At 37.1% G+C, this 12,806-nt stretch overlaps 1 protein-coding gene across 2 annotated transcripts in view; it reads left to right on the forward strand.

Moving 5' to 3' along the window:
* The window catches only part of Cul4b (cullin 4B), a 44,228-nt gene that overhangs the window by 16,439 nt on the left and 14,983 nt on the right, over positions 1–12,806 (forward strand). For both annotated transcript variants that reach the window (XM_013356035.4, XM_005319349.4), the window contains exons 4-12: positions 5,335–5,438; positions 5,944–6,013; positions 6,932–7,005; positions 7,770–7,932; positions 8,085–8,174; positions 8,475–8,557; positions 9,164–9,231; positions 10,677–10,795; positions 12,333–12,525. In XM_013356035.4, the coding sequence (XP_013211489.1) occupies positions 5,335–5,438; positions 5,944–6,013; positions 6,932–7,005; positions 7,770–7,932; positions 8,085–8,174; positions 8,475–8,557; positions 9,164–9,231; positions 10,677–10,795; positions 12,333–12,525 (964 nt within the window). The remainder of the gene's footprint in view (positions 1–5,334; positions 5,439–5,943; positions 6,014–6,931; positions 7,006–7,769; positions 7,933–8,084; positions 8,175–8,474; positions 8,558–9,163; positions 9,232–10,676; positions 10,796–12,332; positions 12,526–12,806) is intronic.

The raw sequence follows: 12,806 nt of genomic DNA on the forward strand, positions 1-12,806 counted from the left end.
TTCAAGTCTACTTAACTTATTTTTACCAAGATAGCAGACAAGTGTATTGAACAGTAGTAGTCATTTCTTCCATGTTGAAGAAAAGTCCTAGAAACAATGGGTATTAGACATTTTATAACATCAACATTTTATTCTTTGACCACCTAGAGAGACTTGTGAGTTAAGTTTAATTTTAAAGACATCTTTACTTTCATCTCTTTACCCAGTTTAGATTGAACCTTCTTAAATCATGTGAATTAAAGGTATTTGGATCCATTTTTTTAAATTTATGAGCATTCACTTTCAAATTGCCAATCTTGATGTCATATACATGACATGGACACATTCACAAAAGGACAGATAACGCAATACACAGTGTGCACACATACAAAAGTAAGGGCGTTGTAGCTTTTTGCAGGTGAATCTCCATTGCAATGTTACAGATGTTTAAAAACTCCAAAGTTGAGTAAAAAATAGGACTGATAGGAAACAAAAAACCAAGAGTACCCTGAAGGATTGGAAGTGAAGGATCCCAGCCTCCTTTCGATTTGAGAGTAGTCATTAAGGGAGAAAGGAATGTGTACCCTGGCAACTTTCTCCAACCTTGCTACTTAATCAAAGGGAAGCAGAGGTGCAGGGTGGGTAGAGGGGGACATGTGAGAGCAACTAGCAGTTGGACTGAAAGTAGGTGAGGGAGGTCCCAGAAGAGTCAGAGCAGAAAGTGGAGAATGGTAGGGAGGGAGTTGGCCAGTGGGGTTGAAGTCTAGGGTTTCAGAGAGGGTCCTGAGAGGGTTTAAGAGAGGGTTTAAGAGCTAGCAGAACCTAGGCCAGAGAACAGGAAGAGCAGAGGGATGATTTGTAAGGAAGGAAAGAGAAGGTCTGAGGATAGGGGATCTGTTTCCATTTTCCTGAAGGCGTATAATAGTTGAAAAGATCCCTAATAATATTGGAATCTAGAGTGCCCTTAAGTGACCATTTAAAGTCATTATCCAAAGGATATTGAGACCAGATCTAATTGTACAAGCAGATAAGTTTTTAGGGCTTTAGGTTCGGGGTGAGAGAGACCCTAGGTTAGCCAGGAGGCAGCCGAGGGGACTATGGGAGGGAATGGACGAGGAATTGCCCATGTTGAGATGTAAAGGAGGTGAGTTTAGGGTAGGGTATCCTCAGTCTCTAGTATCACCTAGTCAGAGAACAGTTACACTCAGAGGTCTTCACCATAAAGGCACTTGGGCACCTGTTTTTGACTATATAGTAGGGACAAAAGCCCATAGAGATTAACCCAAGGCCTACAGGTAGTCTCACCAGGAACAACTCCCAATCACCCTCGGTGGTTTTTTTTTTTTTTTCCCAAAACCCAGGACCCAAATAAAAGACCACCTATAGATGCCATTGACAGTAGGGATGAAAAGTGAAAGCTGTGGCTGGGGGTGCCCCCAACCACATGGTAACCCTGGGAATGCCAGACTATCCACAGTCATTTCCTGGGATCACCGTAGGTCATTTAGGTCAACCAGAGACAGGGATCTTACCTGATATGTCTGGTGGTGGGTGCAGAGAGGGTGTTTGGCAGAATAGAGGGCCTGATCCCACGATGGATTTCAGATCAGGGCCTGGGGATGCTCAGTGACCCTCAAAGAGGGGAGCAGGCATGCGAGGGAACCTGATCCTGGGTTTTCGCACCAATAAAAGGAAAGCAAGGAACAAGAAAAATGGAGACTAGGCAGATATCCACACAAAGGTTTATTTGTCAAAGCTGACAAATAAAGGCCATCCCTCTATGGAGTGGAGGAAGGCACTCAAGATATTCGGATGTTCAGTTTTTGTGGGGTAGGGTTTTGGAGTTGTAGCAGTAGTGCTATGGGATAGGCTGGGGCGGGTGCTTGCATCAGAGCTACGTGGGTGGGGAATAGCATGAGGTTCACTTTGGTAGATGGTACCTTGGGGCATTCCAGGGTCAAGGGGTCATGTCCTTCTGAAATTGGCTTAGGGTTATGATACCATGGGATAGATCACTAATGGAGGTGGGGGAAATTGGGGTAAGAGGAAGTACAGGAAAGTGAAATTTATCTCATAAGATGGTGGTTAACATTTAAGATGGCTGCTCAAATGTTAAATCAATACCCTATAACATGTTCATGTGATTGTTTTCTGTTATGTAGAGTCAAGTAGAGAGAGGATATACACAAAAAGATGCATAGTACTGACTTATGGACAAGTCAGTGCGGTATGAATGGTGGAGTTTTATGTGAGTCACTGGCAGCTGATGCAGTTAAGATTATTGGAAGAAGTGGGACCTAGTTGAGTGGTAAGGAAATATAGTCTTGTTTGAGGAGATAAATAGATATATCGAGGGGGCTGGGGATGTGGCTCAAGCGGTAGCGTGCTCATCTGGCATGCGTGTGGCCCAGGTTCGATCCTTAGCACCACATGCAAAAACAAAGATGTTGTGTCTGCCGAAAACTAAAAAATAAATATTTAGGTATATCGAGAACTGTTTTATGGGAGAAAGGCAAACACAACAGAAGGAAATGAGATAAATAAGATTTGGAGAAGTACCTGAAGTGGGAAAAGTGGAGAAGATGAGGTATGCACTAAGTCATATGACAAAATCTAAGAAGGGAAATGAGAAATGCTGAGAAAATGAATCAGTAATTCAAAAGGAACAGAAATACAATGAGAGGAATAAGGAGGGAGGAAGAGGGACAGTACTTAGAGGACCTGTATGAGTGGGGAGGCTCTTTAAATAAACATACCCTTAGGCATTTGTGGCCTAACCCCAGGTCATGTGGAATGTGGCCAGAGGAGACTGGCTTTCCTGTTCCTCCATGGCTGCTGAATCTAATTGGGTTGCTGTTTCCTGGTAAGATGTGGTGACTTCTGTCCTGTTGTATAAGTGGGTTCCTTTAAGCTTTCTTTTCATTTGCTAATATATTTACTTACCTGCATAATTGGGAATGTGACTACCTAGTACATATTTATAAAGTTCCACTCCAACCAACAAAACTTGGATGCTCCCCTGAAGTCCATTTTAATGGATTTTTTTTTTTGTATCTTCTGTTGTGGTGAGAAAGGAATCTTGGTGTGTTACACATAAGTCATCACCAGTTATAATTGTAGATTATTATATCAGAGTTCACTAGTTTTACCATGCTTTTTAAGCTTATACTAGGAATTGATCTCAGGAATGTTCTACCACTGAGCTACATCCCCAGCCCTGTTTAAAGTTAATTTTTAAGTGGGGTCTCACTGAATTAACCAGGGTGGCCCCAAACTGCAAATCCTGCTTTAGCTCCCTCCCCCCAGTAGCTGGGATGACAGGCATATGCCACTATACTCAGTGGAGTCAACCATCAAGCCACAACCCCAGCTCTGTTTAGTATTTTATTTAGAGTCAGGGTCTCACTGAGCTGCTTAGCAACCACTGTTGGTGAGGCTGGTTTTGAACTCTCCATAGTATTTGTCCCTGAACCTAGCCCCTGCCCTTTTTTATATTTTATTAGAGACAAGGTCTCGCTGAGTTGCTTAGCGCCTTGCTAAAATTGCTGAGGCTGGGTGTGAACTTATGATCCTCCTGTCTCAGCCTCCCTAGTTGCTGGAATTACAGGTGTGCGCCACTGCACCTGGCTCTAAAGTCTTGATATACGTAAGAAGCTTGTCCTTTTGGGATCTGAGTATAATATGGTCTAATTCAAATATTAGTATAAAGTGAAAATGCAGTCTTTTGTAATTGTTCATTCAGTTTGCAAATTTTAAAACTATTTAACTATTCTTTTTTAAAAAATTTTTTTAGTTATACATGGGCACAATATCTTTATTTAGTTTATTTTGATGTAGTGCTGAGGATTGAACCCAGTGCCTCACATGTGCAAGGCAAGCACTCTGCCACTGAGCCACAACCCCAGCCTGGTTTATTTAACTATTCTTGAACAGAAAAGTTGGACAAAATTCCTTGGTATTTAATTATGTCATATTCATTTTAGTACTGCTAGCAATAATGACTGCTTTGTTTTGTTGAGAAAAAAAGTATAAATGAGTTTTAATTCAGTTATATTAGGAGTACCTAAGCCATCTATCATTTTTTTTGTTTGTTTTTGATACTGGGGATTGAACCCAGGTGCACTTTACCACTGAGCTATATCCTCAGCCCATTTTTATTTTTTATTTTGAGACAGGTTCTCACTAACTTCCTGAGGCTGGCTTTGAACGTGTTATCCTCCTGCCTCTTGAGTTGCTGGGATTACAGGCATACGACACCTAGCCCAGTACAACCATAATGTTTTAAATTTAAAATGGAAACTGGGGGTCTGGGGCTGGGGCTGGGGCTCAGTGGTAGCACACGTGCCTGGTATGTGTGAGGCACTGGGTTCAATTCTCAGCACCATGTGTTAAAAAAATAAACATCTATCAGGAACTAAAACATGGAAACTGGGTGTTTGTGGCTCACGCTGTAGCTCAACACCAGCGACTCAACCCTGGAAACTGAGGCAGGAGGATTACAAGTTTGGGGCCAGCCTGGGCAATTTAGGGAGAATAAGTCTAATAAAAAGGGGTGGAATGTAGCCTAGTGGTCAAGTGCTCTTGGGTTCAATCCCTAGTACCATAAGAAAAAAACATGGAGTTTTATTTGTGAAAATGATTAACATTTTAGAGAACAGGACAATGTTTATTTTTTTAGTACCAGGGATTGAACCCAGGGGCATTTTACCACTGAAAATCCCAGTCCCTTTTTATTTTGAGAAAGGGTCCTGCTAAATTATTTAAGGCTTTGATAAATTGACGAGACTAGCTTTGAATTTAGGATTCTCCTGCCTCAACCTCCTGAGCGGCTTATAGACATGTGCCACTTGCCTGGCCAAAACAAGACAGTTTTCATACCTAGCAGTGGTATAAATTTGATGTCCTTACAGGGTAGAATTTGGCTTGATCCCTTGAATTCTTTTTTTTTTTTTTTTAGAGAGAGAGAGAGAATTTTAATATTTATTTTTTTTAGTTTTCAGCGGACACAACATCTTTGTTTGTATGTGGTGCTGAGGATCAAACCCAGGCCGCACGCATGCCAGGCGAGCGCGCTACTGCTTGAGCCACATCCCCAGCCTGATCCCTTCCATTCTTAACCTATACAACTATAATAAATATATTAATTTGGTTTTTATTTTGGTACAGTATGTTGGTTATAAAAAAATTCACCACCCACATTAATATGTTTTGTCTTTTTACCTCATGTCTTAAATGGATGAATAATCCCTCTTAATAAGCTGACAGAGTAAAAATAACAAAATAATAAGAATTTCATATAAATAATTGAGAAACATTCCCAATGCTCTCTAACAAAATGTGTGTTTATTCTTTTAGGCTGTAGAAAATCTCTGTTCTTACAAGATTTCTGCAAACTTGTACAAACAGCTGAGACAGATTTGTGAAGATCATATCAAAGCACAGATTCATCAGTTCAGAGAATATCCTTTTAAAAACAAAAAATCCTAAAATTTTTTCTTCTTCCTTCCTGTCCCTTACTGTTTAACCCAGCTTAAAGTGGAATGCCTATGACTTCTAGATTCATTATTTTTGTCCTCCTGTGTTTCTATAGAAGAAACAAAATTTTAACTATTCAGCTTTAATTAGATCCAAATCTACATATGGTATTCAGGTAAATAAAATTTCTTTGTCTTTACCATTTTTGTCCTAACGAATTTCCATTAGAGGAAAGATGATTTAAGGGAAATCATAGACTAAAAACGTGATGCTCATTTATGTTTGATTTGTTTTTAAAGGTGTAATTTAGTGGGATTAAGATTTTTTCTGTGGCTTAAGAAATAGCATTTTGTTCTATAATTAAGTACTCTTTGATTTCATTTACTATATATTAAGTACTGTTTGGTTTCATTTGCACTTCATATTTAAAACAAATGCACATTCACATTGCATGTATTACTTGTGTTAAAACCTTAACATATATCTCACAGATTCATTGGATAGTGTTCTTTTTCTAAAGAAGATTGACAGATGCTGGCAGAATCATTGTAGGCAAATGGTGAGTTGAGAAAAGTATTACATTTCAGCTAAACATTGTAGATTACACTTTTCTTTACATATAGGAGTGTTAGTTTTAAAAATTTTGTAATAGGGAGACAATCTCAGTTGCTCGTTTTCTGAGTTAGAAACAAATTTTTTAAATTTTAAAACTCTGAATTACAGGTAAATCAGCATTTTTTTGAAATGTTGATGAACCTTTATTTTATTCATTTATTTATATGTGATGCTGAGAATCGAACCCAGGACCTCACATATGCTAGGCAAATACTCTACCACTGAGCCACAACTCCAGCCCATAAACCAGCATTTTAGAGTCCTTTTTATTTTTTGTCACACTGTATTATTTTCCCTTCTCCCTAGTCTGGCATTAGTTTTTTTTTTTTTTAATGCATATATTTTTTAGTTATAGATGGACATAGTACCTTTTTTATTATTTTTATGTGGTGCTGAGGATCAAACCCAGTGCCTTACACATGCTAGGCAATTGCTCTACAACTAAGCTATAACCCCAGCCCCTAGTATTACTTTTATTCCTTACGTTCTGTAAATTAAAATCTTAAAAGTCCATCAACCCACCACACCTAGACTGATACAGGTAGAATTTAAGTTAGCTTCACCCCCACCATTGTTACTAAGGAAGACTTGAGTGCTTGATTCCATTTCTATTTTCAATTACTTCTCATATAGCAAAGAAGTCAAAGGACCATTGTAAGTGTCTCTTTTTTAGCAACCACAGCAAGGATTAAGAAAATAGAATGGTTTGATGAAAATGGTATGGACATAATCTCAGGTAGATATGTTCAGTCCTAATAATCTATAGTCTAGTGTAAAAACCTTCAATTTTCTTATTTTATTGAGCAAATATTTCAATTTTACAAAATATAAAAGTTGTTTGATTTATCTTTTTCATTGACAGATCATGATCAGGAGCATTTTTTTGTTTCTGGATAGAACTTATGTTCTTCAGAATTCAATGCTACCCTCTATTTGGTAAGGATACCAGAAAAATGTAATGAAGATTTGTTACAAATCATGGTATAAATCTTAATTATACTACTGAAAGATAGCGAGTAGTGCTGTGACTGTTCTCTTAAAAATGCCCATTTGGCTTCTAGCCTTTTATTTATAGGAAGTTAAATTATATCTTGCCTGTCACTAATGTTGAAGATAGTATATGAAGATGACTTTTATTAAGTAAGAAGATTAAAGTTTGCTCTGGAATATTAATGAGTGAATCATGTTTGCTACTTATCATCAAGTGTTTACTCATTTTTAAACAATATTATGGAAAAGTCCATGAATACATAAAAATAGAATAGTATAATGAACTCTTTCCCCTACCATGTGCCTAGCATATAAACATAGCAATATCAGAGTACACTGAGTTTGGAGTACTGAAGCCAGTTAATAAGTGAGTAAATAAGCTTTCAGTACCAGTCAGTGAAAATTATTTTGTCTTTGAGCTAATTTTATCTCTTGCTTTGACCAAGGAAGTAATCCACTAGAGGAAGTAGTACAACAAAACTTAGTTATGGGGAAAGATAAGCATTGAACTTTAGTTCTCATTAAAGAGAAAATGAATGTCCTTGTATGCTTTAATCTAATAATGTTGTTCAGAAAACCTGTGTGGATGTTATCCTTTTACAATTGCTACTTCAAATCCTAGAACCATAATTAACATGGGTAACATGTTAAGCAAGTGTCTTCAGAAGTGGTCTTGTCATTTAACCCAGATTATATGTTTTTTATTTTAGGGACATGGGACTGGAGTTATTTAGGGCTCATATTATAAGTGATCAGAAAGTCCAAAATAAGACAATTGATGGCATTCTTCTCTTGATCGAGAGAGAAAGAAATGGTGAAGCAATTGATAGAAGTTTACTCCGAAGTCTTTTAAGTATGCTCTCTGATTTGCAAGTAAGTTACTTTACTACCTACAGAGCTGATTGCTGTCCCTAGTTTGGTGTTTTGTTTTGTTTTTTTTACATTCATAGTACTGTTCAAATTGAGGATATTTGCTAAATATTTATTGAATAAACAAACTGATTTATTTTATTACCCCCTCCCAGATTTATCAAGATTCTTTTGAACAACGATTTTTGGAAGAAACTAATCGGCTCTATGCAGCTGAAGGCCAAAAGTTGATGCAAGAAAGAGAGGTATTTTAAAATCATGTTTAATAAAACTACTGCCTCTTAAAATGTATCTTACTTTGTAGAACATAAACTTCCCTTTGCATTTATCTTCCCAACATTATAATGCTCTTCTCTCACTTAGGTGCTCCTTTCTTTTCTTTCTTCTTAAAGGCCAGAATTCGGGATCATAAACTCTACCTATAATTTTACATATGATTCAACCCTGTCACATTTGACAGGGCTGTTCCCAGGATCTTTTGGACTTGACATTTTCTGAATGATTTATGGGGAGGAAAGCAATAATATAAAAAACTATCTTTGTAGGTTCCTGAATATCTTCATCATGTTAACAAACGTCTAGAAGAAGAAGCAGACAGACTTATTACTTACTTAGATCAGACTACCCAGTAAGTATTACATGCCTAATAGTCTTAAACTGTTGTTAAATCACTTAAGGCACTTTAGGCATGTTAGTAACTATTTTCAGGTATGATTTAGACTTTTAACAGTTGATTTCATAATGCAGAACTCAAGTTATTATTTTCCCTATCTAATTAGATTTAGTCAAGAATTTGGTTATTGGTTTGGTGTGTGTGTTTAGGATGTAATTTTAAAATAGTATTAGAGGCTGATGTGATCTTTAGGCTGATTAAAAGTCACTGGGTGTTCATAGAAGAAACTGTTTTTGTACTTTCCTAAATAGTACCAACCAAGTGGTTCCTATAAGCAGCATAGATGACTTCTCTACCTTCCTAATAAAAGCAGAGAAACTTTGGAAAAGGCTAGCCACAGCAAGACCATTGGAGACATTTCACTTCATTATATAACTCAAATTCTGAAACAGTTTTTCCTTTTTTAGGCATAGAGTAACTCTACGTGCTCTTAAATTTATACATGGAATCAAAGTATGGAAATTAACATAAAATGAGACTATTTGATTTTTTTTCCCAGAAGACTGTTTACATTTTTAGAACAGTCAACTGTCAATAATTCTAACTCTTTTTTCCTTGTAGGAAGTCATTAATTGCTACTGTAGAAAAACAGCTTCTAGGTGAACACTTAACAGCTATTCTTCAAAAAGGTAATTGACAGTTTATAAATAAGATAACTTTAAAATTGGTAATGGAAAACTAATAGGGATTTTTAAAAAATTCCATTTTTAAAGCTTGATAGCATGTCCCTGTATTTCTAAGGATAAAAACAATCCTTTCTCCCTACCCATCATAGTAGGCTTTCTAGAGGTGCCAGATCCCTTAACGGAAAAGGAAAAGTAAAGGAACAGAGAAGAATGGTACATAAACACCGGTAAAGAAACAGTGAGACAGGTAGCCATATAGGTTGGTGGTAGGGCACTCGCCCAACACGTACGAGGCCCTGGGTTCAGTCTCCAGTGCCACATAAAAAAAGTGAGAATTTGAAATTCTTAATAGGTAAAACTACAGCAAGGAAAGACATTCTTTCAGCACTAAAGTAGTTTTCGTTGCTGATGTACATAGTAGGTAAAATCAAGCACTTCTAATCCTAGATGATCTTATAGAGTATACCCTGAATTTTAATTTGATAATGCCACAATGAGTAGGCAAAATTTTTTTCTTTTGTATAAAATGGGTACTTTAAAAATTTTAATGCAGGTTATTTTATCTCATTCTGAAAATCAAATAATTAGAACCACATTTAAACCTATCTATGCTTCCTTTTGATTTGTCATAGGTATATTCATAGTTGTACCAGATATAATATGGCTATTGCATATATGAAGAATTTATAATATATATTTATGTATTATAAATAAGTAAAAGTAGGTTTTTATAAATTGGTTTATCTATCTAATCTATCATGTAAGTGGTAAACCATTATACACTCAACTTTTTTGTAGTGACCCTATGTTTAGTTTTCACCCAGAAAGGTTGGTTGTAGTTGGGCATAGTAGCCCACACCAAAGTTCTAAGTACTGAAGAGGCTGAGACTGGAGGATCCCAGGTTCAAGGCCAGCCTTGGCAATTAGTGAGACCTTCTCTCAAAAATAAAAAGGGCTAGGGATTAGCCAGGTACAGTGGCACATGCCTGTTATCCCGGCAGCTCAGGAGGCTGAGGCAGGAGGATAGCAAGTTCAAAGCCAGCCTCAGCAAAAGTGAGGCGCTAAGCAACTTAGTGAAACCCTGTCTGTAATAAAATTCAAAATAGGGCTAGGGATATGGCTCATTGGTCAGGTGCCCCTGCGTTCAATTCCTGATACCCAAAGTGGGGGTAGGGCGCAAGGTTGTAGCTCAATGGTAGAGCTCTTACCTAACGTGAGGCCCTGGGCCCTGGGTTCAGTCCATAATACTGAAAAGGAAAGAAGGAAAGAAAGAAAAGTTATTGTCTATTTCGGTTTAATTCCAAGGAAATCTTTGTATTGCAACTCACAGACTAGTCATAGTTTAAACCAGCATCATAGTAATATTAACTTGAATGTTCATCAAAATATCTGACAATTTGTTTACTTTATTGTGTGCTGTATTTTAATGCCAATGTTTAAAATTTCAGGTTTAAATAATCTTCTTGATGAAAACCGAATTCAAGATTTATCTCTCCTGTATCAACTCTTTAGCAGAGTTCGAGGTGGCGTTCAGGTGCTCTTGCAGCAATGGATTGAATATATCAAGGTATTAACAATTTATTTACCTGTGATTTTTCATTCATGATTTATAATCTACATACCCAGAGTGAGTTTCAGTAAGCATTTGTTTGTTAGATACACACTTTTTTCTTTTTTTTTTAAGAGAGAGTGAGAGAGGAGAGAGAGAGAGAGAGAGAGAGAGAGAGAGAGAGAGAGAGAGAATTTTTAATATTTATTTTTTTAGTTCTCGGCGGACACAACATCTTTGTTGGTATGTGGTGCTGAGGATCGAACCCGGGCCGCACGCATGCCAGGCGAGCGCGCTACCGCTTGAGCCACATCCTCAGCCCCTACACACTTTTTTCAAATAAGGGAATTTGAAAATTTTTTTAGAAAAATGTAATGAGGACTAGGGATATAGCTCAGTTTGTCAAGTGTTGCCTAACAAGCACAGGGTCCTGGATTCAATCCCCGGCACCTACACCCTCCCTCAAACAAAAAAGAAGAATGCAATGAATGAAGGTTTGAGAAGTCAGCCTGAGAATGATAGCTGTGTGGCACATCAGCAGTAAAACTTGGTATCGGATGTGATTTATAGCTCCAGTACTTAAAGCAGTGAATGTTTAGGAAGAGAATTTTCTTGGAACCCAAAATTTCATTCTTTCCTTTTACAGTAAAGCAAGATTTCCATTTAGAAAAGATTCAAAGCCAGCTTCTTTAAAAATAAGGAAAAGATCCTGAAGCATAACACATTATTAAGATACTGTATAACCAGCCGGGTGTGGGCACATGCCTGTCATCCCAATGGCTCAGGAGGCTGAGACAGGAGGATCCTAAATTCAAATCTAGCCTCAGCAATTTCAAGGTGCTAAGCAACTCAGTGAGACCCTGTCTCTAAATAAAATACAAAATAGGGCTAGGGATGTGGCTCAGTGGTTGAGTGCATCTGGGTTCAATCCCCAGTATTTCTCCCCTCAAAAGATATTATGTAATCAATAGCCATTCCTTATTATTTTTGTGATTATAGATTAATGGTATCAGTTTGAATATTTTATCACATTATGTTTACTTTTTCTCCCTTCAGAAAAGCTTTTTTTTGTACTAGGTATTGAACTCGGGGGCACTCAACCACTGAGCCACATCCCCAGCCCTATTTTGTATTTTTTTTTTTAAGAGAGAGACAGAGAATTTTATATTTATTATTTATTTTTTTTTAGTTTTCAGCAGACACAACATCTTTGTTTGTATGTGGTGCTGAGGATCGAACCCAGGCCGCACGCATGCCAGGCGAGCGCGCTACCGCTTGAGCCACATCCCCAACCCTATTTTGTATTTATTTAGAGACAGGTTCTCACTGAGTTGCTTAACACCTCACTATGTTGCTGAGGCTGAGTTTGAATTCACAACCCTCCTGAGCCACCGGGATTATAGGTGTATGCCACCACGCATGGCTAAAAAAGCTTTATTTTATTTTTTTTTATCATCTTTAATTAAATACATGTACCAACTTAGAATATTATTTGGGGATTTTTGTGTGTGTGTGGATAATCAATTCCAGTAAAAATGGCAATTTTTGTTTTTAGGCATTTGGGAGCACTATTGTTATTAATCCTGAAAAAGATAAAACTATGGTTCAAGAATTGCTAGATTTTAAAGATAAGGTTGACCATATAATTGATATCTGCTTTCTGAAGAATGAAAAATTTATCAATGCCATGAAAGAAGCTTTTGAAACATTCATTAACAAAAGACCAAATAAACCTGCTGAACTTATAGGTATGTTTCCAATCCTTTTCCCAATTATTTGATGTTCTTTTGTATTCATGAACTCTCAATCTGAAATTTTGACAAGGTTGTATTATACCAACACCTCATTTTTTTGTGATTTCTTAGCTGATAATACCAAGTCTAAAAAGTGTTATCTAAGTACCTGGATGTAAGGAAATAGAGTCCTTCAAGCTAAGTAATGTCTTAAAGCCTATTTGTAAGACAAAAACTTTGGACCCCATTTCTTTTTATTGATAACAAGCTTGATTATCTGTTTTCCATGCTTATAG

This window comes from Ictidomys tridecemlineatus, chromosome X (assembly GCF_052094955.1).
Source record: "Ictidomys tridecemlineatus isolate mIctTri1 chromosome X, mIctTri1.hap1, whole genome shotgun sequence".
Taxonomy (NCBI): Eukaryota; Metazoa; Chordata; class Mammalia; order Rodentia; family Sciuridae; genus Ictidomys; species Ictidomys tridecemlineatus.